This window comes from Carica papaya, chromosome 2 (assembly GCF_054855325.1).
Source record: "Carica papaya isolate Zhongbai chromosome 2, ASM5485532v1, whole genome shotgun sequence".
Taxonomy (NCBI): Eukaryota; Viridiplantae; Streptophyta; class Magnoliopsida; order Brassicales; family Caricaceae; genus Carica; species Carica papaya.
This window is the reverse complement of record NC_142310.1, coordinates 821049-844185: the sequence shown is the minus strand read 5'-3', so window position 1 is coordinate 844185 and position 23137 is coordinate 821049. Positions and strand designations below refer to the sequence as shown.

The window sequence follows — 23137 nt, the reverse complement described above, 5'->3', positions numbered from 1 at the left end:
TAGTTAGTTTAACCTTTTATATTTTAAGTACGTTTTTGGTTTTTCGTGTAAGGGATGTTAACTGAAATTTTGATCTCGCTTCCGCATTCGATATATTTAAATACTCATTTCTTTTTAATATTTTCCGGGGCTGTTACAAAACATCAGTCTAAAATTACATTCAATTTTTTTCTTTTTTTTTTGGCGATACCCAACATGTGGTCTAATTAATAATATTATAAGATGTTTATAATTATTTGATTAAAGTTAAACAATTTTATTTTTTTGTCAAATAAATTATAATTTTACTTAATTATCATAATCCCATTAAATACACTAATAAATTAAATCATCGATTATACTGAATTAAATATTATATATCCATTATCATTAATTTATAATATATTTATAAAATAATAAGTTTTATATTCTTAATTAAAATAATAATAAATTTTATTTAAAAAAATTAAAAAATAATATATATATATATATATATATATAGACATATTTCAAGTGGGATGACTCTTAAATTTCTTTTTTTTTTTAATATTTGGGTATATTTCAATGGACAAATTTTCTATTTTTTATTTTATAATATATTGGATAGTCTCACACACGGCAATGTTCATGGTTTGGATAAGGAGGCAAATTGAAAAAGTCAATACTATGGATTTACAAGAAACCTACATATTCAATTAGCTAATTAATTATTAATTATTAATTAATTTAATATTCAATAAGTCATTTTTTCTAAAAAAAAATTATAAATTTAAATTAAATTATATTTTTATATATCTTTTTATTTAAACGTAATAATTTGTGTAAATTTAAATCAGACGGTCTTCTCAGTACGTCACCGTTTAAAAATTATTTACACATTATTATAATTAGTATCGGCATATTAAATAATTGATGAATATATATACATATATTTTTTTTTATATACATTTAACAATTATAACTTTAGAATTAACATTTTTAACAATAAAAGTGAAGTGTTATATTCAACAATGTGAAAATACAAAGAAATTAGGTTAAGAGTAGAAAGGATTAGAATCAATAATGATGGCTGCTGTGCCTTAGGACTTTGATGATACTTCTTTTAAAATAACATCTTGACCATAACTTTTATGCCCTTTAATTAATAAAAAAAACATGTGTTTATATACTCATCACTTGGATTTGACATTTACATATAATATTTCTAAATAAATTTCAAAAAAATTATATATATATATTTTTTTTGAGAGAAAAATTTGTTTCATATGTAAAAATTATTATTAAAAAAATAAATGTATTTTTGCAAATATATGTTTGGTGTAATTGCATACGTGAATTATAATATTTAATTTTTTTAATAAGAAATCGAGAATTTAATTTGAAGGAGATTTGATACGAAAGATATAAAAATAAAAAATAAATTCAAAGTTTAAGATGTAAAAGTAATGATTATTAAAATGGAAGAACAATTATTGCTTATTTAATAAAAGTTGCATGCTTAATTATTGCTTAATTAATTAAATTTAAACTTGTTATCATTTAATTAATTAAATTATCTTATTTTTCTTCACTAATTTAGTTTTAATTTGTCTTATGATGACAATCATAACCTCAAAAAAAAAAATTAATTAATTAATCAAATTCTTAAAAATTTGACATATCTCCATGGCCAAATAAAAAATCAAGAATATACTTGGATATTTGTCTAGTAATATACCTCTTTAATTCTTGAAAATTTAAGAGTTTGAATACTCTCAAATATGTCATATGTAATTATTTCTTAGAGAATTTTATTTTGGAGGCTTGTCTTTGTTGTACATACATACATACATATATATATATATAGGTTTTTGTGCTTATATATATATATATATCCTTTTTTCATTCAATAAAAGCCAAGTTTGAGTGATTGGTGAAAATTCTTTGTGCTATTTTGTTTTTAGTAATGAAGTTATTATACTCATTTATTAAATTAATGATTAGGTTTGTACTTGTGTTGGATATTTCTCAACATATGGTGACAAATATTACATGATAAATTTCTTTTGAAAATATAATTTTTAGAAATAAATATATTTTTGAAGACCATAAATAATTAAATTAAAAAAATTATAATTAATTAAATAATTATCACACATATTTTGTTTTTGGGTATGTTTAATTCATCGCAATATCTTAATTACGTTAAAGAGAGAGTTTAAAATCTATAAATTTATTACGATAATTTTGGATGAAATATATTACTAAATTTTTTTACGAATAGAGAATTAAGATTTATCTTAATAATTTATGGATGTTGGTATTTTTTCTAGTTTTTTTTTTAATTAAACTCAGTAAATTTATAAATGAATTAATATATATATATATGGTAAGTTATTTGTTATATATAACTACATAAAACTTGCATAGGCTAATATGGTAAAAAAAAAAAAAATTACTTGGTCTTGCAATTTTGTAAAAGAACATTTATGTGACTATTAATTTCTTATACATAATAAAATATTTTGAAAAAAAAAAATTCAAATTGAAATTAAAAAACATTTCCCATATGGCAAATTGAGATGAAATCACACAAGAAAGAAGGAATCTTCTATCTTAAAAAATTCACTTTCTTCTCAAAACAGACAGCAGCCCCGGAAACAACTCCATGTCCGAGGAAGGTAAGCCGGCTTCCATGAAGACTATGAATTGTCTTCTCTACAAGACCTTGTCTGGTCTTCTTTCTTGCCGATGGGACCCACCACAAATCTCCCTCTATCTTTCTCTCTCAGAAAAATCAATGTGCGTTGAAGGGGTGGTTCTCGGAAAAAATACCACACAAAGGCGGCTCATTTGTGATTTTTAAGGCACAACAAGAGCAAATCCATGTCCTGAATAGCCTTACTTTCTCATTGATATCATTCTCTTTGGGCCTACCATGTTTGTATGTTAAGTTTAACTCGCCGTTTCTTTATTAAAGTTTCATCTTTTTCTGCTACGTTTTTGTTAAAGATCCAATCTTAGGAATCTTAGGGTGCTCTAGGATGAGCTTGAAGGAGCTAAAAGTATTCAACTTTACTTCGATTCTCAAATGGGTCATCGTTGTTTTGAGTTTGGTGCATTGCGTTCAAGGCCAGGATTTGAGCGACTATGATCAGATTAATAACCCAGCGTTAAGACCATTAATCACCCAGTTTGTATTTAGCAGGCTTTCTAATCTTACTGCAGCTATCAGTCGTGATATCGGCAGCCGGGCCAGCTTCTGTGTTAAGGACCCGTGAGTTACACCTTATTCATTATCTATTCCTATCATCTTTTTCTTTCCCCCCCCCTTCTGATTGGCGGCTGAGAAAATTAAGGAGGAAAAAACAATGGAAGTTCGGGTTTGTGGTGTTTTGCTTTCTGGGTGTGGAGTAAACAATCCAGTTTTTCATTTTTTGTTTTTTAAAAATATGCTTTAACTGTATTGACTGTGGTGAGAATTGATTGTAATGAAATCAATTCTTTTTAATTTGGCTGGCACTGATGAGGAAATTATTTAAGTGTTTATCCCAAAAAGGGAAAGAGGAGAAGTGTATTTGGAATGTGAGGTTGATTTTTTTCATATTAAGTTTTCTTGTGTGTGTGATTGAGTTGACTCTGAAGCTATAACCATGATTTCAGGGAAGCCGATTGGGACAGAGCCTTTAATTTTTCATCCAATTTGGATTTCTTGGAATCTTGCCTCGTGGAAACTGAAGGTATTGCTTTGATTCAAAACAGAAAGAAAATGATATTAGCCCTGATCAGTCGCTAAGTTGTAGGACGAGTGCTAGGTTTTAACATTAATGAAGCATGGACCATGGAACTGCTTGTTTTTAGCATAACTGATCGGAAGAATATTACCTTAGTACTTAAAAGTCGAAATATTCTCATGGAAGCACCACTTGTTAGACTACCTTTAAGAAAAAGTGAAACTTTATCATCTTGTATTTGGTCAGCTTTTATAATGCAAAAAAGGTTAGATTACATTGTTCCCAGAACGTTGGTGATCATGCAAAGCATTGAGTTTTAATAAATTTAGTTTTTTGCTTGTCAGTGTTTGTACTGGCAGTATCATCTGCTGTTGGATGTCGGAATTAGATAATTAATATTCATATATCCACTATATTCCTTCTACATAGAAACCGAGCAGTTGCTAATGGAACCATTCTTGCAGCTATGGATATCTGTTTGGTTTACTCTGTAAAAATTTTTGATTTAGTATTTCTTACTTTTAGTTTTATCCTTTCCTATATTAAGTTGGATTTAATTGGTCATAGCAGGAGATCTTGGATCGCGCATATGTACTGTGGCTGAAATGAAATTCTACTTTGATAGTTTCTTCGAATCATCAAATCCACTTTTCTTGGAACCAAACAAGAATTGTAATTTGACCTCACAGCTTTCTGGTTGTGAGCCAGGATGGGCTTGTAGTGTTGGTCAGAACCAGGAAGTTGACATTCAAGAATCAGAGAACATTCCACCAAGAACTCAAGACTGTAAGCCTTGCTGCGAGGGTTTTTTCTGTCCTCGTGGTATTACATGCATGATGCGTAAGTATCAAAGAACCTTCAGATGCTTACTTCTCAAATAAATTTCATCCAAATGTTGATTCATCTCTTACATTCCTTGTTGGGCTGATGAGTTGGTGATTTAGGCCTTGAACACATTCCTGCGTTTCTCTTTAGCACCACAGACCAACATCATTCATTTGTAATCTTTCTGTTAATGGTTATTGATGGGGCGGGTGCCTTTTTTCTATTATATTTGTGTGCTCATGAATTGGCATATCCTGTTTCTGATTTTCATTTTGGTTCCTTCCATCTGTGAAGCTTGCCCGTTGGGTTCCTTTTGTCCCCGTGCAACACTAAATGAGACAACAGGCATTTGTGAACCGTAAGATCTAAAACTAATTGAAAATATTATTTTGTACCAAATCGTTTAATGAACTGCAACGCGTACTAAGTATGCATCAATGGACTGCAGATACAATTACCAAGCGTCTCCGGGGCTTCCAAACCATACGTGTGGAGGGGCAAACATATGGTCAGATGTTCGAAGTAGTAGAGAAGTATTCTGCTCAGCAGGATCATTTTGCCCAACAACTACCACGAAAAGTTCCTGCAGTAGTGGGTATTAACTTCTCTCCTAAAACTTTTTTACTGAGCTTAATTGGATATTTTCTAATGTTGTAATCTTCTTATTCTCGTTTCCACATGTGATTCAATTAAAAAGTGCATACATATTCAGAGATTCTTTTTGGTTTACGGATGTAGAGTTCTGGTGACTTTATAATTGCTCCAGGTTATATTTATATTTGTTTTACTAATGCTGTCAAAATTGTTATGTTATTTCAGACACTATTGCAGGATGGGTTCAACATCTGAGAAACGTAAGTATGCTAAAACCCACTTGCTATTGCATTATGTTTCACGGTTAATAACTCCTATTCGTGTGTATGCTTTGTGCTCCTACATATGGATAAGTATGCTGTCAAAATTTCTACACCTCGAGATGTAGGATTGAATTTCTGTCGTTTGTGATAATCACAAGTAACAGTTCAATTATACATATGAAAACTATTAAAAAATTAGAAAGTAATTGGCTAGAAATTGAAGAAAATTGAACTGAAGGTAATCTAATAGTATGTAGGTGTTATAGAAAGTTCCAGGTAAGATAATTTTTTGGTTCGAGCATTTAAATAGTGAAATCTGGAGACAAAGTCATTTGTCCAGCCTTACACAAAAAAGTGCCCTTGTCCAGGAATCCGGAGATTCTTTTCCCTTATTCTTCTGTTTTTATCTTTAGTATTCTGAATTTAGTAACAAATACGTCTTCCCATATTGTTTTGCAGGCTGCATCAAGTTAACTTCATGCGATCCAAACACAGCGAATCAAAATATGCATGCATATGGAATTATGCTTATAGTAAGTTCTTCTCTTAGGTTCTAAATCAGATACTTAATAACTAGCTTGAGCTGCAATAATTGTTACTTTGGCCGATTACTCTAAGTTTGCAGTTGGTTCATTTTCCGGTTTAATTTTTAGTCATTTTGTAAGTTTAATTCTATATTTAGTCTTAATATACATAATTAGAACATAATTTGTTGTATTAAGTTATCACCATATCTACCAAAAATTCCTTGATAGTGAAAGTTCAATTTTTAACTTTCAAGCTAGGGATTGAATTCCTATAATCAAGAATTTATGGTGGTGTGATAAGAACTCAGCTCAACAGGTTATGTCGATATTAAGACATATAGGATTAAACTGGTAATTAAGTAGGAAATGAACCAAACAGAATATAATACTAATGGTAGGGCAGCTATTAGATGCATTTTTTTGGAAATATTTTAATAAATAAACTAGGTTTAGGTAATATTTTGTTGGAAACGAGAAGGAGAAGGAAAGAGATAATTTTGATTTTTGTGGTTACTAAATTTTTTTTTCAAGTACACGAGTATATATAAACACTATCATGGTTCTCAAAATTCTAAATACATGTACTATAGTTAAGTTTAACCGATGAACTATAATTAAGTTTAAAATTTGAATTACTTAAAAAAACTCAAAAAACACATTTAAGTCTAATATATGAGCCACATAAAAAAAACTAAAAAACATATATTCATAATCTTAACTCTTTAGTAAGACAAAAAGTCCTCTTAATTTACAAATTATTATTTTCAACACATTTATCCTCGATATATTCAAAATTACTCTCCACTTGCTTTATGCAGGCTGCTTTGAGTTTGTTACTTATAATTATCTACAACTGCACTGATCAAATACTAATCACTCGAGAAAGGAGACTGGCGAAATCGAGGGAAGCAGCAGCAAGAAGTGCAAGGGAGACAGCAAAGGCACGCCAAAGGTGGAAAGCTGCAAAAGATGCTGCCAAGAAGCATGCAAGTGGATTTCAGGAACATCTTTCAGGCACATTTTCCCGGAAAAAAATTGCCCGTAGTCCTGAGCAACTTAAGATTTTGGATGAAGCTAATTTTGAAGTAAATGATGATCCGTACACTCCTGCACAATTGAGTATTTCTGATGCATCTCTGTCATCCTCTGCAGCATCGAAAGGAAAGAAAATGGAAACACGTCCCCTTACACAGGATATCCATGAAATTGAAGCTGAACCGGAAAAATGGGAAGGCCTTAGTCTAGAAGTTGAGCATTCAAGTTCAATAGAAAGTGCACATCATATGCAAAGGGTAAAGGAGCTGAATACTGATAGCAAAATTTTCAAGTACGCATATGCTCAACTGGAGAAAGAGAAAGCTCTTGAGCAAGCAAACAAGAACCTCACCTTCTCGGGGGTAGTTTCGATGGCTACAACTGATGAAATTAAGAGAAGGCCTCTAATTGAGGTTTCTTTTAAAGACCTAACACTTACTCTGAAAGCTAAAAAGAAGCATCTTTTAAGGAGTGTTACTGGAAATATTAAGCCTGGTCGAATCACTGCTGTCATGGGTCCATCAGGAGCTGGCAAAACAACGTTCCTTTCTGCTTTGGCAGGAAAAGCAATTGGATGCAGGATGACTGGTTCGATTCTCGTAAATGGAAAAAGTGCATCAATTCACTCATACAAGAAAGTTGTTGGCTTTGTTCCACAAGATGATATTGTGCATGGAAACTTGACAGTGGAAGAGAATCTCTGGTTCCATGCAAAATGCAGGTATATCTCATTTTCTTCACTTCTTAATAATTTTAGCTGCATGCGTTATTAACTTATTTTCCTACCATTTCTCTTTTCTCTCCTTTTTCTTTCATACATTGTTAAAATCTACCTTCAATTTCCCGGACATTCTAAAGAATGAATTTTTGGTAACGTTGTGTCCATACCCATGTAAACTAAAACTATTATTTAGTTCTCTTTTTTCCAGTGATGGGTAAAAGTTGTAAATTTATTGATAAACAAGTCGTTCAACCAAAAATTGAAGAAAATTTCACTTGAAATCTATATATTATGATTTACATTTTCTTTGGTGCATTCCTGTGGCTACATGATATCAATTCCTTTGACTAACTTCTGCTATTTTCTTACTTTCTTCGCTTATGAACTTCTGAATGTCAAAGACTACCTGCCGGCCTAGCAAAAGCTGAAAAAGTTTTAGTTGTTGAAAGAGTTATTGAGTCCCTGGGGCTTCAAACAGTGCGTGATTCCTTGGTTGGAACAGTAGAAAAGCGAGGAATTTCTGGAGGCCAGAGGAAGAGAGTAAACGTCGGATTGGAAATGGTCATGGAGCCTTCCCTTTTGATCTTAGATGAACCCACATCTGGCTTGGATAGTGCGTCCTCTCAGCTGCTTCTTAGAGCACTTCGACATGAAGCTCTTGAAGGGGTAAACGTGTGCATGGTAGTTCACCAACCAAGGTACCTTTCTAAGTAACCAGTCTTCATCATTGGAAAATATGTTCTTTTTTTTAGAAAAATTTATTGAAAAACATTTGATTCTTTCCTTTGCTTCTGATATTAGTTTGTGCTATACTCTCGGGATTGTTAATGTTTAGCCAGATCCAACATAAGATTACCTATTTAGTATGGCTTGACTAAATAAATCAATATGTAGGTAATTGAAAGGGTGAATAAATCTATATAACTCCAGAAATCTGTAAAAAAGTATACTTTTTGAGCTAATTTGAAGCATAGGTTGCAATTTGATTGTGGTTGCATATTATTAAATTTTCTGAGCTCACACTGGTCAATGCCTTTGTTTTTCAGCTATACCCTGTTTAAAATGTTTGATGATTTAATACTTCTGGCAAAAGGCGGCTTTGTTGTCTACCATGGTTCAGCAAAGAAAGTTGAAGAATACTTTTCGGTCCTCGGGATTAATGTCCCAGAACGTGTTAATCCTCCAGATCACTACATCGATGTTTTGGAAGGCATTGTGGTTCCTAATACCAATTCAGGTGTTAGTTACAAAGAGCTTCCTGTCAGATGGATGCTTCATAACAGATACCCAATACCACCAGACATGCAGCAGGATGCTGCTCGACATGCTATGCCCTTAGCAGGTGTCAATCCGAATACAGAGACAAATCTGGGTGGTGATGAAACTGGAGAGCAGTCTTTTGCAGGAGAATTATGGGAAGAAGTCAAGAATAATGTGGAGTTTCATCGGGACAAAATACGTCTCAATTTTTTGAAGTCCAAGGACTTGTCAAAACGAAGAACACCTGGTGTATTCCGGCAATACAGATACTTCCTAGGAAGGTAATTACTTTTGGTTTCTCAAGTTTGTTGAGATATTAAAGAACAAGTATATACTGGTATCTACTCGATAAATGAGATTTCTTCACTCTGACAGAAGGTGGAATGTTATGCAATTGAAAAAATTTACCAATCAAAATGGTATTTTCAGATTACATCGGAATCTGTTACTGTTAGTAATAGCTCTTGATCTTCTCTGTCTCGTTAACTGTTTCAGGGTCGGGAAACAGCGTCTTAGAGAATCTAAGATACAAGCAGTAGATTATCTGATCCTATTTCTTGCTGGTGCCTGCTTAGGATCCCTGGCTAAAGTGAGCGATGAAAACTTTGGGGTGCTCGGTTATACTTACACCATTATTGCAGTATGTAAGTTGGAAACACTAAATCTCCTATGATAAAAGAGTGCTCGTAAATTTCATTTCTTTTGGCGGTTTCTATAAGAAATTTCTCAATGATAAAAGAACCTTAATCTTTGCCTCTCAAGAAAATCTTATACTGACCGTGGTCATTTGAACAATGAAATTTAGACAACAAATATTAATTGCTTTGATTTTTTCCAGCTCTTCTGTGCAAAATATCGGCCTTGAGAACATTTTCTCTGGACAAGTTACATTATTGGAGAGAGAGTGCATCCGGCATGAGCAGTTTGGCTTGTTTCCTTGCCAAGGATACCATTGACCATTTTAATACGGCTATCAAACCCGTGGTATATCTCTCGATGTTCTATTTCTTCACAAACCCGCGATCTTCCTTCGCAGATAATTATATTGTCTTGCTTTGCCTCGTTTATTGTGTGACGGGAATAGCATATGCACTTGCTATATTCTTCCAACCTAGTGCAGCCCAGCTGGTGAGTAATTCTATAGTGCTCGGTTGTGATAGTAGTCACGAAGATTTGTTATTTTCGTTTATTTTGACAAGCTGTCTGTTCTGCAGTGGTCGGTTCTTCTCCCAGTAGTTTTAACTCTCATTGCAACACGACAAAAAGGCAACGGAGCTTTGAAGGTTATAAACAATTTCAGTTATCCTAAGTGGGCATTGGAAGCATTCGTGATTGCAAATGCTGAAAGGTACGTTTCACTGGTTCTGATTTCGTGAAGCTGTATCTATAGATTTTGGATTGAAATATACCAGCACATAAATTATAGATCAAATGATTTCTTATTAGTTTAAACTTTTAGAATACCCTGTCAACCTATACTTTTGGGAGAGTTGGTCACGATAAACTGTTTCACGAGATCAGTTTTTCAGATTCTACAATACCAGGTTACTGATTTTCGTTTCACTTCAGGTACTCGGGAGTATGGTTGATTACACGTTGCGGATCACTTATGCAAAACGGCTATAGTCTTCAAAATTGGGGTCTTTGTATATTCGTCCTCCTTCTATTCGGCATAGTTGGCCGTGTGATAGCATATGTTGGTATGGTTACGTTCCAGAAGAAATGAGTTTTCTGGTAATCCACTCCCTGTACAGAATCAGCTATCTGCAAGCTGAGAGGATATACGAAAATGGTGGTTGAAATTGGCTGCTGACATAGCTGCTACATACATGTTGAATGAAATATGCGATCCATTAGTCCAATTCTTTGATTCATAATGCTCGACAGATTCTTTTTAATATCGAAGTTAGTGTGTTTTTTCTTTTCTCGGCAAGCTTTGAAATTGTATGTGAATATTTGATTCCCAGGTTCTTGCCCGATGGAGGAACGAAAAGATTCAATTTGTGCAATTGTAAGAATTAGAAATATACATGGAAATTTGATCATAAATATTGTGGGTTTACTGTTTTTGAATTTTTCTGAATGTTTTCTGGGAAAAGTGAAGTGCATCAAAGGTAATTAATCTTCATCTGCATAAACTGCTTCAGTTTTAAAAGAGTTTATATAACAATATTATATATAAATCAATACTAAAAATATCAAAATTTAACTACTACAAATAATTTAATGATTATTTCTATGTATATTTTAAATTACTTTAATTTAATTATTGTAATTTTTTAAAATATTAATTTTGGTTATTCATTATTTGTTTTTTTAAGCATCTGTAAATTATTTAAATAATACTTTTAATATATTATGTGTATATATGCATATATTATATGCACAAATAGCAGAAAAAAAGCAGAGCCTTCAATTAAATTCACTAGGCAACAAGAACCAATTGCAGCTCCAAACCCTTCATTGACAATAATGAGTTACAGATACTAGATCAACCAGAAGAATTAATGCACTATACGTGTGTGTGTGTACATATATATATACATATATATGTATAAGCCAGAAGAATCAATTAACAGACGAGGACGCCATGCATGCAGAGATACATCACTGGTGCTTGAATTTTTCCCACCCTCGAACCCAGCTATCCTGGAAAAAGAAGTTGGACAACATCTCGATCTCCTCCTCCTCTTCTCCACCTTCTTCATCATTATTCTCAGTCAGCTCTTGAATCAGCTCCTCCCAATTATCAAAATCATCATCATCATCACCTTCTTCGTCACCATTCTCGCATGGCTTACACGTACTACTCTCTGCTTCACGACGATCATGATTCTCAATAGAACCACCTTCAACGGCGACAACAACAGGAGAAGAAGAACCTGAGACCTTCAAGCATGATTTAACTGGCATGCATCCGGAACTGGGTAATGCTGATACTTCCTCAAATCCATTACTGTGTTGGTTTTGAAGATCAAACGAGACTCGTTTCATATCCTTCGAGTTCTTGATTTGACTACTAGTAGTAAAACTGCTGTTGATTTGCTCATCGTCATGCATTAAACTAACTCTACTATACTTTTTATTAACGTTGTTAGTGTTATCGTCGCCGGAGACGTTAAAGATCGAGTCTTCGTTGACTTCTTGCATGTTTCTCTTTTGCTCGGCGGCGGCTGGGTTGGCGGCTGCTCTGGGCGTGTTTGAGAGGTTTCTGTGGAGATGCGGGACTTGATTCTTGTGGTTCATTGTATTGAGAGTTCTGAGGTTGATTTGGGTTTGAATCTTCAGAGTTAAAGAACGAATTTTAAGGAATGGAAGATTGATACAACGTGTGTATATATGATTATATAGTTGATAAGACCGTTGGGGAGTTGGAAACGGTTATGGTTTAGTAATTACGGAATAGGAAACTAATGAAAATAAGAAAGGAATGAAAACTAAATAGGGGGTTTTCCTAATTCTACCCTCACCTTGTCCTACAAGGATCAAGACTTATTGTTTTTCTCACGTGCAAATAAGTAACCGTCCTGCAAAACCTTGTTACAATGTTTATACTCAGTAATGGTAAATTCATTATCATGCAACATAATATATATATACATATATATAATTGCAGCCAAAGCAAAGTCTTATATTCATTAACCAAGCAAAAGAAAATAGTGTTTGGAAAATTCTATGCAAAATTTTAACTTACAACATTTTTCCAGAAATTACTAATTACTATAAAGATTCAACTTAAATCTTACTAAAATTTAACTTAATTAATCATTGTAATTTCATTGAATTAATCATAAAAACTAAATTATATGTAGATAATAATTAAGTAAATCCAAATTTACTTTATGGTAAAAATTTCACCCCATGTTTACTTATAACAAAAACCAAAAAGGAAAGGTTAAAACAAAATCAAGGTGCTTTGATCCAGTAGAAAGCTTTTTCTATAGAATAAGAAAAACAGATATATATATAACTGGAATACCATTTTCATTCCCAGAACTTTCTGCTGATTTCCATGATCATGAATATACCCCCGTTATATAGATATATAAAGAAGCAGAAGAAGCCTACAACAGATGAAAAACAAGTGAAACTCATTAGACAGGACAGCTTCAACCTTCAAAACTGAATATTCACAAGGGCTTCAACCAAATCTCCATGCTCTTCACTGATAGATCAGATGGGTTTCTTTCTGGCATCTAGGACCCAAAGTTATTCTTCTTTCACAACACTTAGCTTCATGATGCTCAAACAAAGCCGGGTCGGTCATAACTCGAACCTACCAAGTCGGAAGAGGCACATATGATCTGGTAAGTTGTGGCCAGTATTATTTTCTGTGATTCTGAACGATAAACAATTGCCATAAAAGATACAAGTATTTTAACAGTCTTCATGAAGAAACTCCAAGATACCTTGATTACAAAGCACATAGTGGAGACTATTAATTAATAGAGTCCAACCAATTTTTCTAAAAGTTTAAACAAATAGGAATGGGAAGTCAGAATATTATTTATATATGTATATATTTACAAGTTCTCGTACTTTGTAGTAAAACTCTAGCTCTAATACTAGTTTAAATATTTGAATTGAACCAATTTTTTCTGAGTCTAAAACTTGGTATAAAACGATCCAATATAGTTTTATAAGTCAAGAAAACCGACAAGAGTGTCAGAAAAGGTTACCTGTCATCTTTTCATTTCACTTCCACACAATATCGCCCATAAATCTAAGAGCTGGAACACCTCTAATCTCCATATCGACCAAGGGTGCCTGGATTAGCGTCAAACTGGAAAGTTCTGAATCACTCTGAATCATATCAAGTGCGCGCATCTGGTCCTGAATATTTAGTATAATAAAGTTATTCTAAAATGCTATATTTGTTTATGTTTTGTTGTAAGACGTGTTCACAGAAAAATTATTCTCAATTATCCCGGATGGAAAAGCATCAATTAGTCTATGTTAGGCTCGTAACTCTATGGAAATCTTGTGATCTGTAAATGAAAGTGAACAAATTAATACCTTCCTCTTGACTGCACAAAACTTGCAGTCCGAGGCAGATGGTGGAAGAATCTGATTAACAATAAGCCTCTTGACAGGAACATTTTCCTTCTTCAACGAGGCATGCAACCTAGATGACTCACTGACTGCCATCACCTTTGAGAAATAGATGAAACGTGAGCACTTAAATTCCAAGCAGTAAATAAGATGACCTCCAATAAAACTAAGGCTTGGTAAATAAGCTTTAGTTTTATATCGTTGCTTATCTCTGTGTATTAAGATCAACAAACTATCAGAATCTAACTTATAATTATTACCGTGGGAATGGTCACAATGACAAATTCTGTTGAATCCTTGTCACGGAAAAGTTCACTCACTTTTACCATCCTCTCCCTTAATCGCTCTAATTTGTCAGCCTTCATGACAAGAAAAACTCCAAAAGATTAGTAAATTATTGTCAGAAAAGAAAACATAATATTAATCTTACAGATATACTAGGCTTACAGCATTCTGCTGAGTTTCTTCTTGCCCAAAAACAGATTTTATGGCTGAGGTGGCTGAAGCTATTTTCTGTCTAAGCTGCAAAATCCAATATGAATGGAAAAAAAATTTAGTAAAAAACAGTTAGCACACTTAGAATTGACTTGGCACAATATGCTTATTCTTTGAGCCATAACCTACTTTCAAGACAAAACTGAAAGTTATTAAAATTCATAAAATGGAAGAAGCTATGGTGCTTCTTGTGTTTATTTGATTAGAAGAAATTCAAAAGGAAGCAACATAAAGATGGAGCCAAAAAAGGCTATGATTCTATTGAATGGGATTAGATAAAATACCAAAAATTGAAAATTTCAGGAATATAGTCCTTCCCCTTTATCAAATGGGACTTATTATAGTGTTCGACTTTTACCTAAGGGGTTAAAGCTGTCTCAATTAAGCAGATTACAACATCTTATCAATCCTTTCTCCGTCATTCTCACTTTCTCCCTATCCTCTTCCTTTCCTAGGATATAGATAACTGAAGAGCGCAGATGGGAGATTGTAATTTGCAATGTCATAACCAGCAGCTTGCATACTTGTCTATCAGTAATTTGGGTCCTTTTTGGGACCAAACCTCTTGTAAAAAGCATAGCAATCCTCCTCGACGGCTTTGTGTCATTGAAATTAATATTTTTGCAATTAATTTTACTAAAGACAAAGGTATGAGGATGGAACATGGATGACAACTTGTGCAGACCTAACCCTATGTCAAAACGGAAAATAAGTTGAACTATAAGATGCAAGCAAAGTTCTGATAAGTTAATAAATTGTGCTACCTAATCCTTACTGTTTACTTGCAAAAGTTTCCAGAGCCAGAGGCAGTCTTCGGTGACGAGTAGGGTTAACATATGTATTGAACTGTAATCTACATCCTCATATTATATTGATTCCAATAATCATATAACAGAAGTGTTTGTATTTCAGATATCTGCTACCTATATGATTTCCTCCCTCACCACATAAAAGAATATTAGAACTGTGTGAAGAAAAATGTTATGCAGTTTATCCCTTAAAAACTTCCAAGATATTGCATGCAGCTTGCGTTCTCAATAACACACTCTCATAAACAACTCATTTAATTCAGCCATCAACGGATGTTTTAAAGCAATATGAAACATTAGGTCTATTAGAAAAAGGAGAGAAGGGAAAAAGGAGAAGAATAAGAGATCTATTGGTTTCAGTACTTCAAGTTTGCTTCCATACCTTCAAAATTTTACCTATGGATGCATCTAAAAAATCCGGCAATGATAGAAGTCGCAGGGTATGGCCCTAAAAAAGACAAGATATCATGCTCAATAGTTTGATCTTAAAAATAAGGGAATATGAATTGTTGCGCTTTCACTTACAGTGGGTGCAGTATCAAAAACAATGCGAGTAAATATGCCATATTCGGGGGATTCAAGAAATTGCATCACCTAGTAAAAGTTTCTACAATCAGTAAGCAGGAAAAGATGTAATAAAAAACCAGTATATAAGCAGGGAAGATATCACATACTTTAGAAATGGCAATAGCCTCATCTAAGCCAGGAGGTGGTGTATCCAGCAATTCTCCCAGTTTCAGTTCTCCCAACTTCATCAGTCAAAGAATGCACAGTCAATTAAAGCAGGCATCAAGAGGGAAAAGAAGACAATAAAATGAAGATAGAATTTCAAAGGATCGATATAACACTTGGAAATCTTCATGGCACCAAATACGATCTTAAGAGGCATATCATATAATTGCAATAGGCATACGAATATCCCAAAAACTTAGGAGTTGGGTAAAGATCAGATTTAGAAAACAGCAGAATACAGACTGAACTAAGTCTTAAATAACTAAAAGTGAAGTTACTCTAAAGCAACTGCAAGTAATCCAAAATATTAGTATCTTAACTATCAGCAAGGTTGACAAAAGCAAGGAGTATTTTATCATGTAAATATACCTGTTCTACCAGCACACCAAGACCCATTCCATCCATGAAATCTTTTATCCCAGTTCCGCCACTTGACTTTGTTGCACTGCGAAATTCTTCTCTAGCCTTCTCGGGGTTTATCTGTTGTAGAACTATAAATTTAACTCACTGAGTATGAGGTACAATAGCAGAAAAATAATTTTATCTCCTGGATACTTGAGAGAGAAGAAAAATCACAAATAAATTAGCAGATACCCATTTAGGAAGCTTTCTCACATACCTCAAGAGCGAATAATGGAGAATCAGGTCCTTCAACTGGTACAAGTGTCCCACCTGTCAAATCCTAGATAAGAAAAAACAGTAATAAACACAAGGATATCGGAACTAAATACTTCAAATTGAACAGATATTTGAAAGCAAACAAAATAATCTTAACTCTTAAAGACATACCTGAGCAAAAGAGTCACTCAAGGAATGAGCTGGATCAGTTGAAACAACAAGAGTAGGGTGTCCATTGTTCGCAAATTTTACTGCAAGTGAAGCAGCACAACTGGTTTTTCCAACACCACCCTTTCCACCTAGCATGTAATACTTCCGCTGCGTCTCGGAGACCATCTCATCAAACCCAGCAACATTTTCAGTTGGAGCAGCAACTGATCTCACTGCCATAGAACATTGAATATGAACTAGTCAACCCTGATTTGCTGAAGCTCTTTTCAGGAGAATATACATAATAGACAACTATTGGCAGAATTATGTGCTTTTATGGCAATAAACCAAAATTAATTCCTAACTTTCTATTGCCTTCAAAAACTTAAACTTTCAGCAATTGGTCTAAACTAGCCCATTGAGTTGCACTATAACAAGGACAAAGTATTGTTTTTTATCTGGTAAGTTAATCTCTTACTTTAATAAAGGATTTTCGGAAAACAGAAAACTACGCTAAAAATCATCAGAAAACAATCAAAACCCAAAAGAACCCATCGATCAAAGAGCTAGTAATTTGAGATTTAAAAGGAACCTGCGAGCAAAGGAATCACCTTGAAGTGAGTTCTTAGACCTTTTTGGTCTGATGGAAAGAGAGAGAGCGGCGGGGATGAGCGAGGTTGGCGTGTGAATTTTATGATAGAAAGAGAGCAAACCAACCGTCACCATGGAATTTCTTCTCAAAGTACAGAACTTGTGGGGGTAAGGTGAAGTGGAAGTCGAGGGTAGAGGAGAAGAAATCATCGCCATTTTCTTCGGTGTCTTATGGTATCAGAGGTTGTCGATTGTTATTCATCAGATTTTGATCGTAAACGGAGTAGAAAAGATAGAGTTGCTAAAATCCGATCCGTACCCGTAACCCGATTTATGCCCCGCCGATAGGTTTTACCCGCTCTAGACCGGGTTTGATTTTTTATAGTAAATTTTTTGGTAATAATTATTTAAGTTAATTTAAACAGTTAAATATAAATGTAAATAACAAATAAATAATAAAATTAATGTTCGTATTAAATAAAATAATCAAATTATTAAATTAAAGTGAATTTTTAAAAGTAAATTAAACTATGTAAAAAAAAAAAAAAATTAACACCACTATTTAATTTTTTTGTATTTTCTTTTACCATTGTGAAGTTTCTTAATATTTTAATATTTATTAATACTTTAAACCACAATAATTAATTACAATAGCATTTTTTAAAATATCATCATTTTTTATAATAAATATTTCATTATTTTTACATTAAAAATATTTTTATTCACTTAATATAATTTTAAATATAAATTTAATTCATTAATGTATTAATAAAATTATTGTGATTAAATTTAATTTAATTTTGATAAATTTATTTCATTTTAAATTAAAAATATATATATTTAAAAACAATTAAATTTCTTTAATAAGAGTAATCATAACATATTACAAAACCAACATAATCTATTGAAGGACCTAAATTAGTTCTATATAAATGAGGGTAGATTTGTTATTTCATTTACATATGAAGAAAGAAAAAAAAAAAATTAGATGGCAACTTCAATCGCAATCTTTCATGGTTTTCTTTCCAGCTAAATCTTCAAGAGTAAGGTTTAAGGTCTCCAAAGAACCTTTTGTTACTTCCTCTCCTCGAGCAGCAAGGAAGTCCTCGATGCTTCCTGGCTCACCAAACCATCCAAGACGATCTGCGATTAGATGCAGATTATTACATCCAGGACACCGCGCCACCACAACACCTTTCTCGTATGATTCACGACAAGCTGATTTTATTGATCTTGTATCACAGACCTTGCAAGTAAAGACCATTAAAAGATCATGTCGTGAGGATGTTTTCATTTTCGATAGAACTCTATGATTTACAGCATTATGCTCGGAGCTGTCTGTTTGTGATATGCTATTAGCGGTCTCACCAGTAGGCTTCAGACTGCCGGCTTCATGATCCTCCAAATCCTCATTTGTCTGGCTAGTTGGCTTTGTTTGTGTCTGAATCCACCTTCTGTACAAGTAGTCTCCGCTGAAGAACGGATTTGCGGAAGGAAGAACTTGTGGAGATGTATCTGCTGCAACAATTTAAGTTTGGAAATTGAGTAAAACCACGAAATGAATGAAGAGACATCGAGGTAAACATTAGCAGAAAACACTAAGTTCAGAGATGGTTACCCACACAACGAGGAGAAACAGAACATATAAGCAGGGAGGGAGAGAATTTAGTGGGCGGAAGTCTATCATAGTGCATCAACTAAAGTTAGCGTTCCTTGAAAATTGTACCCTTTTCATAATTTCTCATGGCTTTTTTATTGGCTGCCTTCTTAAATTTTCAACCAGCTCAGTTTCCATTCATAAGTTTTCCCACTAAAGACTGAGAAGAAGGCCACAGCTCAACAATCACGAAAAGGGTAATTCCAATATTTGATTTTTTAGCTCTGAACCTCTACACACCCATCTGAGTTTCATTGCTTTACAGTAAAGTCTCCAGTTCACGCACAATGAGAAACATAAATGATAAAGATAATTATTGAGAAAAAGAAACCGGTAATTTGCCTTCTAAACCAACATCAGAAGTTCAAATGCATGCAAGATATCCAAAACTCTTTCAAAACCCAATGTTTCTAAACCGACATCTGAATTGAATATATTCAGATCTTCCCTCTCTCATCTTAGCTGGATTGAGTCCTAACAAGGAAACCATTACGTAATTAATTAAAACCAACCGTGGAACCTGGAACTATAAAATCTATTACTCCTAAAAGATTGATAGAAGGACCTTAAGAAGCTTCGAATAAAGGGAAGTGTTTTGGTAGTAAAAGTAGCCACTAAACCTATCTTTTCAGTCACTATAATTCAGAAACCTTTCTCCATTAATCATTCCATCAGAATATACACACAGCCTAATTTCTATAACCCACCGAGAAAAGAGAGAGTGATTCCTCAAATCTGCTGGTCGTGACATAAGCACTTAACACAAAAATACATGACTAAGGATTAAGATAAGAAAAGTTAGTAACAAAAAATCATTAGCTTAGAGATGGTGGCATAACATGCAATCCTATTTGAGTTAATCATTATCTTTCTTCTCAGACCGAACCAAGAATTCAATGGCAACGATACCAAGTTTGAAACAATAAGAAAACGTAGGAAACTGGCAGAGCATCGAAAAGTACTTCTCTACATAAACATTTGATTTCTCCCCTAACCAACCTACTGCTTAGATGAACACAACAACTTTTCTAAGCTTTATTCATGAAAAGGTTATCTTACATTTATACTTTGATAACCAGTTTTGCCACTGATGCAGAAAAAAAAAAAAACAGAGAAAGGAGCTTTTAAAGGAGAAAAAAAAAGTGAACCCCTTCATAACTTTGTTTCCCAATAATGAAATATCAAAAAAGGGGGCCATAGTTCCTTCTTCCATTTCAAATGGAAGTACAAAAGGCAGAATAAAATTCGTCTTTTAAAACAAAACATTTCATTAAAATATCATAAACAAGTTCTCAAATAATTTAATCTGGATAACAGAACAAACCCATAATTTGAAATGCATGTTTACAAAAATGAACCCTAGAATTTTTGAAATAAGAAATGAACCCTAGAATATACGTTTAATCTCTTATAACGGACCCTACCAGCAGCAAGCAATTCCAAATTCTTTTGCAACCCACAAAAGGTATTTGGCTTAATAAGAAAAACAACAAGTTTCCCAATCGATTTGATTTCGGTCGAATTAACTCTCTTCATTTTCTTCAAAGAATCCCAGTCATGTACGCCAAAGACTACATACTTCACAATTGACAAAAGACAGCAAGAAATTAACTTTTCGAACTGATAGGAAGAGAAAGGGCGGTTTACAACGAAGAGTAATCAAGAAAAATTAGTACTCACATCAACGAAGACCCTGTCTTATAACGATTAAAGAAAATAAGTTGTTTAGAAACCCAGTAACCACATAATTATATACATGTACGTGCTTGAGAGAAGGGAGCTCACCTTTGAGAAGAGAGGGCCTCGGCTGATTACGGGCAAGAAGAGAAAAGAGTCGCCGGAGCTGCACCGTCCTCGCCGCCATGAGGCGAAGCTTCAGAGTCGCAGTATGTTAGGGACTCGAGATCGAACAAAGAATGAGTCACGAGTCAAAGGCCTCTTACTTTCCTTGAAGAAGATTTTTTTTTTTGTAATAATACAAAAATAATTATAATTATTAGTGGATTAGTTATTAATTGTATATAAATGGAGTATTTAAGAGGTTTAAACCTTAAAATATTATTTAACAACGAAAATGACGATCAAAAGAAATAAAAATAATTAAAACTCTATGTTCTTAGTCTCTTCGAGAATTACGAAAATTCTTGATTAGAATGAAATTCAAATAATCTTTTAAGATTTTGAGAAGAATTGTTTGGAAAGCACAGTATAAGGAAACTTCTAAGTTGTCTTCAAATGAGAACTATAACCTATCATTGACCCTTTATGCTAGAATTAGTCAGGACTGTGATAGGCAGTGTGTTATATGTATATATATATATATATATATAAGACATTATAAAGATCACACAATAAGAGCATGTTAAGGTGGACAAATACAATGTATGTAATTTAACTATCACTGTCAATGTAAATTGTATGCTGATTTACCAATTTGTTGATAAGTTTTTTTATTTTTTTGACCAAAGAATCAAGAGAAGAAGATCAATTCTACAAATTGCTCCACCAAAATCACCCAATTAGACAAAAAAGAAAGAAGAATTCAGAACCTACGGCGCCAACTTTTGCACCGTTCACCATCACCATGATGATGATCATCTGGGTGCCATTGACACAGAGAACTCAACGGGCAAGACTATCTTCTGTTCCCACTCCATTGATTCAAGATACAATTTTGACATCAACCCGGCAACTCGACCCATATCAGGTCTCTCCTCCGGATCCTGCTTCACGCACTCCAGCCCCACCAACACCATCTTCTCCGCCACCTCCACCGGGTACGAATCCTTCAGTCTCCTATCAACCCACCTTCTCAACCCGACGCCACCTCCACCCACCACCTCTCGCGCACTGTCTATGATGTTCGCACTCCTATACCCACCGGCCGCACTCTCATCACAGACGTACTTCAACGCCTCTTTCCCCGAAATCAACTCCAACAGCACAACCCCAAAAGCATACACGTCGGACTTCTGCGTTGACACCCCCGTCACCTTCAACTCCGGCGCCATGTACCCCTTCGTCCCCTCTATCTTCAGTCCGTTGCTTTTCGACTTCGACAGAATGGGACGGTCGGTGACGTCTCTGGCTTCGCAGAGCTCCGCCGTGCCGAAATGGCAGATTCTGACCCTGAGAGGATCTTCGGTGACGATTATGCTCGTGCTCTGTATATGGTTATGGACGAAAGTCGAGTCCAGACCCGAGCAATGGTGGATATACTCCAGACCATGCGCGAAATCCGCCGCGATTTGGGCTCGCAATACCCACCGGGAAAGCACTGTGAAATCTGGGTTCCTGGGATTCCGCAAGCAAGTCACGAGGTTCGCTCCCGGCACGTACTCGTACACGAGGAAGACGTAATTCGATGAAAGTGTAGCACCCAGTAATTTGACGAGACTGCTATGGTGGCTCCGGGAAATGACCGAGAGCCGATGAGAGAGCTCCGACGTGTTTATTATCCGGCGCATCTTCCGCTGAAAAACGACGACGTCTTTGCCCCGGAGATTGCACCGCCAGGAGGTTGACGAGGAGGATGAAGATGAAAAGGGTTTAGCTAAGAAGTTGTTTGTAGCCGTACGAATCTCGGAGAACTCGTAGATATGTGGGTTTTCCGGCAGGACCGACAGGGGGGATTTGAGTGACAACACCGATGAATTCGATGTGGAGATACCGTAGCTGGAGCTGGTTATTGTGGTGCTTGTGGAATTGCTTGACCGAGTGAACAAGGTTGAAGTTGGTGATGATTTATAGGCTTTGCTTCTGTGCGATGGCTCGATCACACTCGTGGTCTTCTTTGACCTGCACATGGAGATGTGAAATATTAGGGTTTTGCAGGTTTTGATGGGTTTTCAGAGACGAAACTGCAGTCGCTTCTTCAGGGACTGAGTTGTGTTGAAGGTAACAGAGGAGCATTACAAGACTGCTTTTGTTTTTTTCTGTAGAAAACAAAATGGAATTCCGGAAGTTTAGTTGGTTCGTCTCTGTCTGATGATCTGATACTTAAATAGGAGTGCAGATGTTCAACGGTTGAAGACGATGAATACTTTAAACATTTGACTTGTAATAAATAACACGATTCTATGTTTCCCATAGATTTTTCTTATGTATAATTTAAAC

The 23137-nt window shown here is 34.3% G+C and overlaps 5 protein-coding genes across 9 annotated transcripts; 1 reads left to right on the top strand and 4 right to left on the bottom strand.

Moving 5' to 3' along the window:
* The first annotated feature begins 2551 nt into the window (after positions 1 to 2551).
* LOC110814560 (ABC transporter G family member 24-like) lies at positions 2552 to 10979 on the top strand. The gene is made up of 14 exons (XM_088212443.1): positions 2552 to 3235; positions 3622 to 3698; positions 4263 to 4532; positions 4812 to 4875; positions 4966 to 5112; positions 5337 to 5371; positions 5834 to 5907; positions 6720 to 7657; positions 8059 to 8355; positions 8704 to 9198; positions 9413 to 9561; positions 9756 to 10045; positions 10132 to 10265; positions 10487 to 10979. The coding sequence occupies exons 1-14, from the start codon at positions 3003 to 3005 to the stop codon at positions 10641 to 10643; spliced, it is 3360 nt and encodes a 1119-aa protein (XP_088068569.1). The 5' UTR covers positions 2552 to 3002; the 3' UTR covers positions 10644 to 10979.
* A 334-nt stretch (positions 10980 to 11313) lies between these two features.
* Positions 11314 to 12730, bottom strand: LOC148268641 (uncharacterized). The gene is made up of 2 exons (XM_088212449.1): positions 12388 to 12730; positions 11314 to 12199 (listed from the first exon to the last, which is right to left on the bottom strand). The coding sequence occupies exon 2, from the start codon at positions 12161 to 12163 to the stop codon at positions 11525 to 11527; it is 639 nt and encodes a 212-aa protein (XP_088068575.1). The 5' UTR covers positions 12164 to 12199; positions 12388 to 12730; the 3' UTR covers positions 11314 to 11524.
* Positions 12731 to 12878: 148 nt separating this feature from the next.
* Positions 12879 to 17642, bottom strand: LOC110814559 (ATPase GET3B-like). Of its 4 annotated transcripts, none has more exons than XM_088212448.1 (12): positions 17385 to 17642; positions 16795 to 17006; positions 16625 to 16687; positions 16375 to 16485; positions 15948 to 16022; positions 15799 to 15867; positions 15656 to 15721; positions 14417 to 14491; positions 14230 to 14328; positions 13934 to 14068; positions 13597 to 13750; positions 12879 to 13326 (listed from the first exon to the last, which is right to left on the bottom strand). In XM_088212448.1, the coding sequence occupies exons 1-11, from the start codon at positions 17578 to 17580 to the stop codon at positions 13613 to 13615; spliced, it is 1239 nt and encodes a 412-aa protein (XP_088068574.1). In that variant the 5' UTR covers positions 17581 to 17642; the 3' UTR covers positions 12879 to 13326; positions 13597 to 13612. The 4 variants fall into 4 exon arrangements, with proteins under 4 accessions (XP_088068574.1, XP_088068572.1, XP_088068570.1 ...); XM_088212446.1 differs by having other exon boundaries at positions 12879 to 13256; XM_088212444.1 differs by having other exon boundaries at positions 12879 to 13221.
* A 559-nt stretch (positions 17643 to 18201) lies between these two features.
* On the bottom strand, positions 18202 to 21251 carry ZR3 (Zim17-type zinc finger protein). 2 transcript variants are annotated; one of them, XM_022042020.2, is made up of 2 exons: positions 20807 to 21251; positions 18202 to 18882 (listed from the first exon to the last, which is right to left on the bottom strand). In XM_022042020.2, the coding sequence occupies exons 1-2, from the start codon at positions 20883 to 20885 to the stop codon at positions 18362 to 18364; spliced, it is 600 nt and encodes a 199-aa protein (XP_021897712.2). In that variant the 5' UTR covers positions 20886 to 21251; the 3' UTR covers positions 18202 to 18361. The 2 variants fall into 2 exon arrangements, with proteins under 2 accessions (XP_021897712.2, XP_021897713.2); XM_022042021.2 differs by having other exon boundaries at positions 18202 to 18879; positions 20807 to 21147.
* A 195-nt stretch (positions 21252 to 21446) lies between these two features.
* LOC110814558 (lysM domain receptor-like kinase 3) lies at positions 21447 to 23137 on the bottom strand. Its single transcript, XM_022042052.2, has one exon. It carries the CDS (start codon positions 22825 to 22827, stop codon positions 21616 to 21618), a length of 1212 nt encoding a protein of 403 aa, XP_021897744.2. The 5' UTR covers positions 22828 to 23137; the 3' UTR covers positions 21447 to 21615.

Coding starts and splice junctions, on each gene's coding strand:
- ZR3 (XM_022042020.2), bottom strand. CDS start 20,885: ATGGCGGCGAGGACGGTGCAGCTCCGGCGACTCTTTTCTCTTCTTGCC. Junction 18,883..20,806: donor GAGGCCCTCTCTTCTCAAAG/GTGAGCTCCCTT, acceptor AAATTGTTGCAG/CAGATACATCTCCACAAGTT.
- LOC110814558 (XM_022042052.2), bottom strand. CDS start 22,827: ATGTGCAGGTCAAAGAAGACCACGAGTGTGATCGAGCCATCGCACAGA.
- LOC148268641 (XM_088212449.1), bottom strand. CDS start 12,163: ATGAACCACAAGAATCAAGTCCCGCATCTCCACAGAAACCTCTCAAAC.
- LOC110814560 (XM_088212443.1), top strand. CDS start 3,003: ATGAGCTTGAAGGAGCTAAAAGTATTCAACTTTACTTCGATTCTCAAA. Junction 4,876..4,965: donor ACAACAGGCATTTGTGAACC/GTAAGATCTAAA, acceptor AATGGACTGCAG/ATACAATTACCAAGCGTCTC. Junction 8,356..8,703: donor ATGGTAGTTCACCAACCAAG/GTACCTTTCTAA, acceptor TTTGTTTTTCAG/CTATACCCTGTTTAAAATGT.
- LOC110814559 (XM_088212448.1), bottom strand. CDS start 17,580: ATGGCGATGATTTCTTCTCCTCTACCCTCGACTTCCACTTCACCTTAC. Junction 16,688..16,794: donor TGAGTGACTCTTTTGCTCAG/GTATGTCTTTAA, acceptor TTTCTTATCTAG/GATTTGACAGGTGGGACACT. Junction 14,069..14,229: donor TCATTGTGACCATTCCCACG/GTAATAATTATA, acceptor TATTTCTCAAAG/GTGATGGCAGTCAGTGAGTC.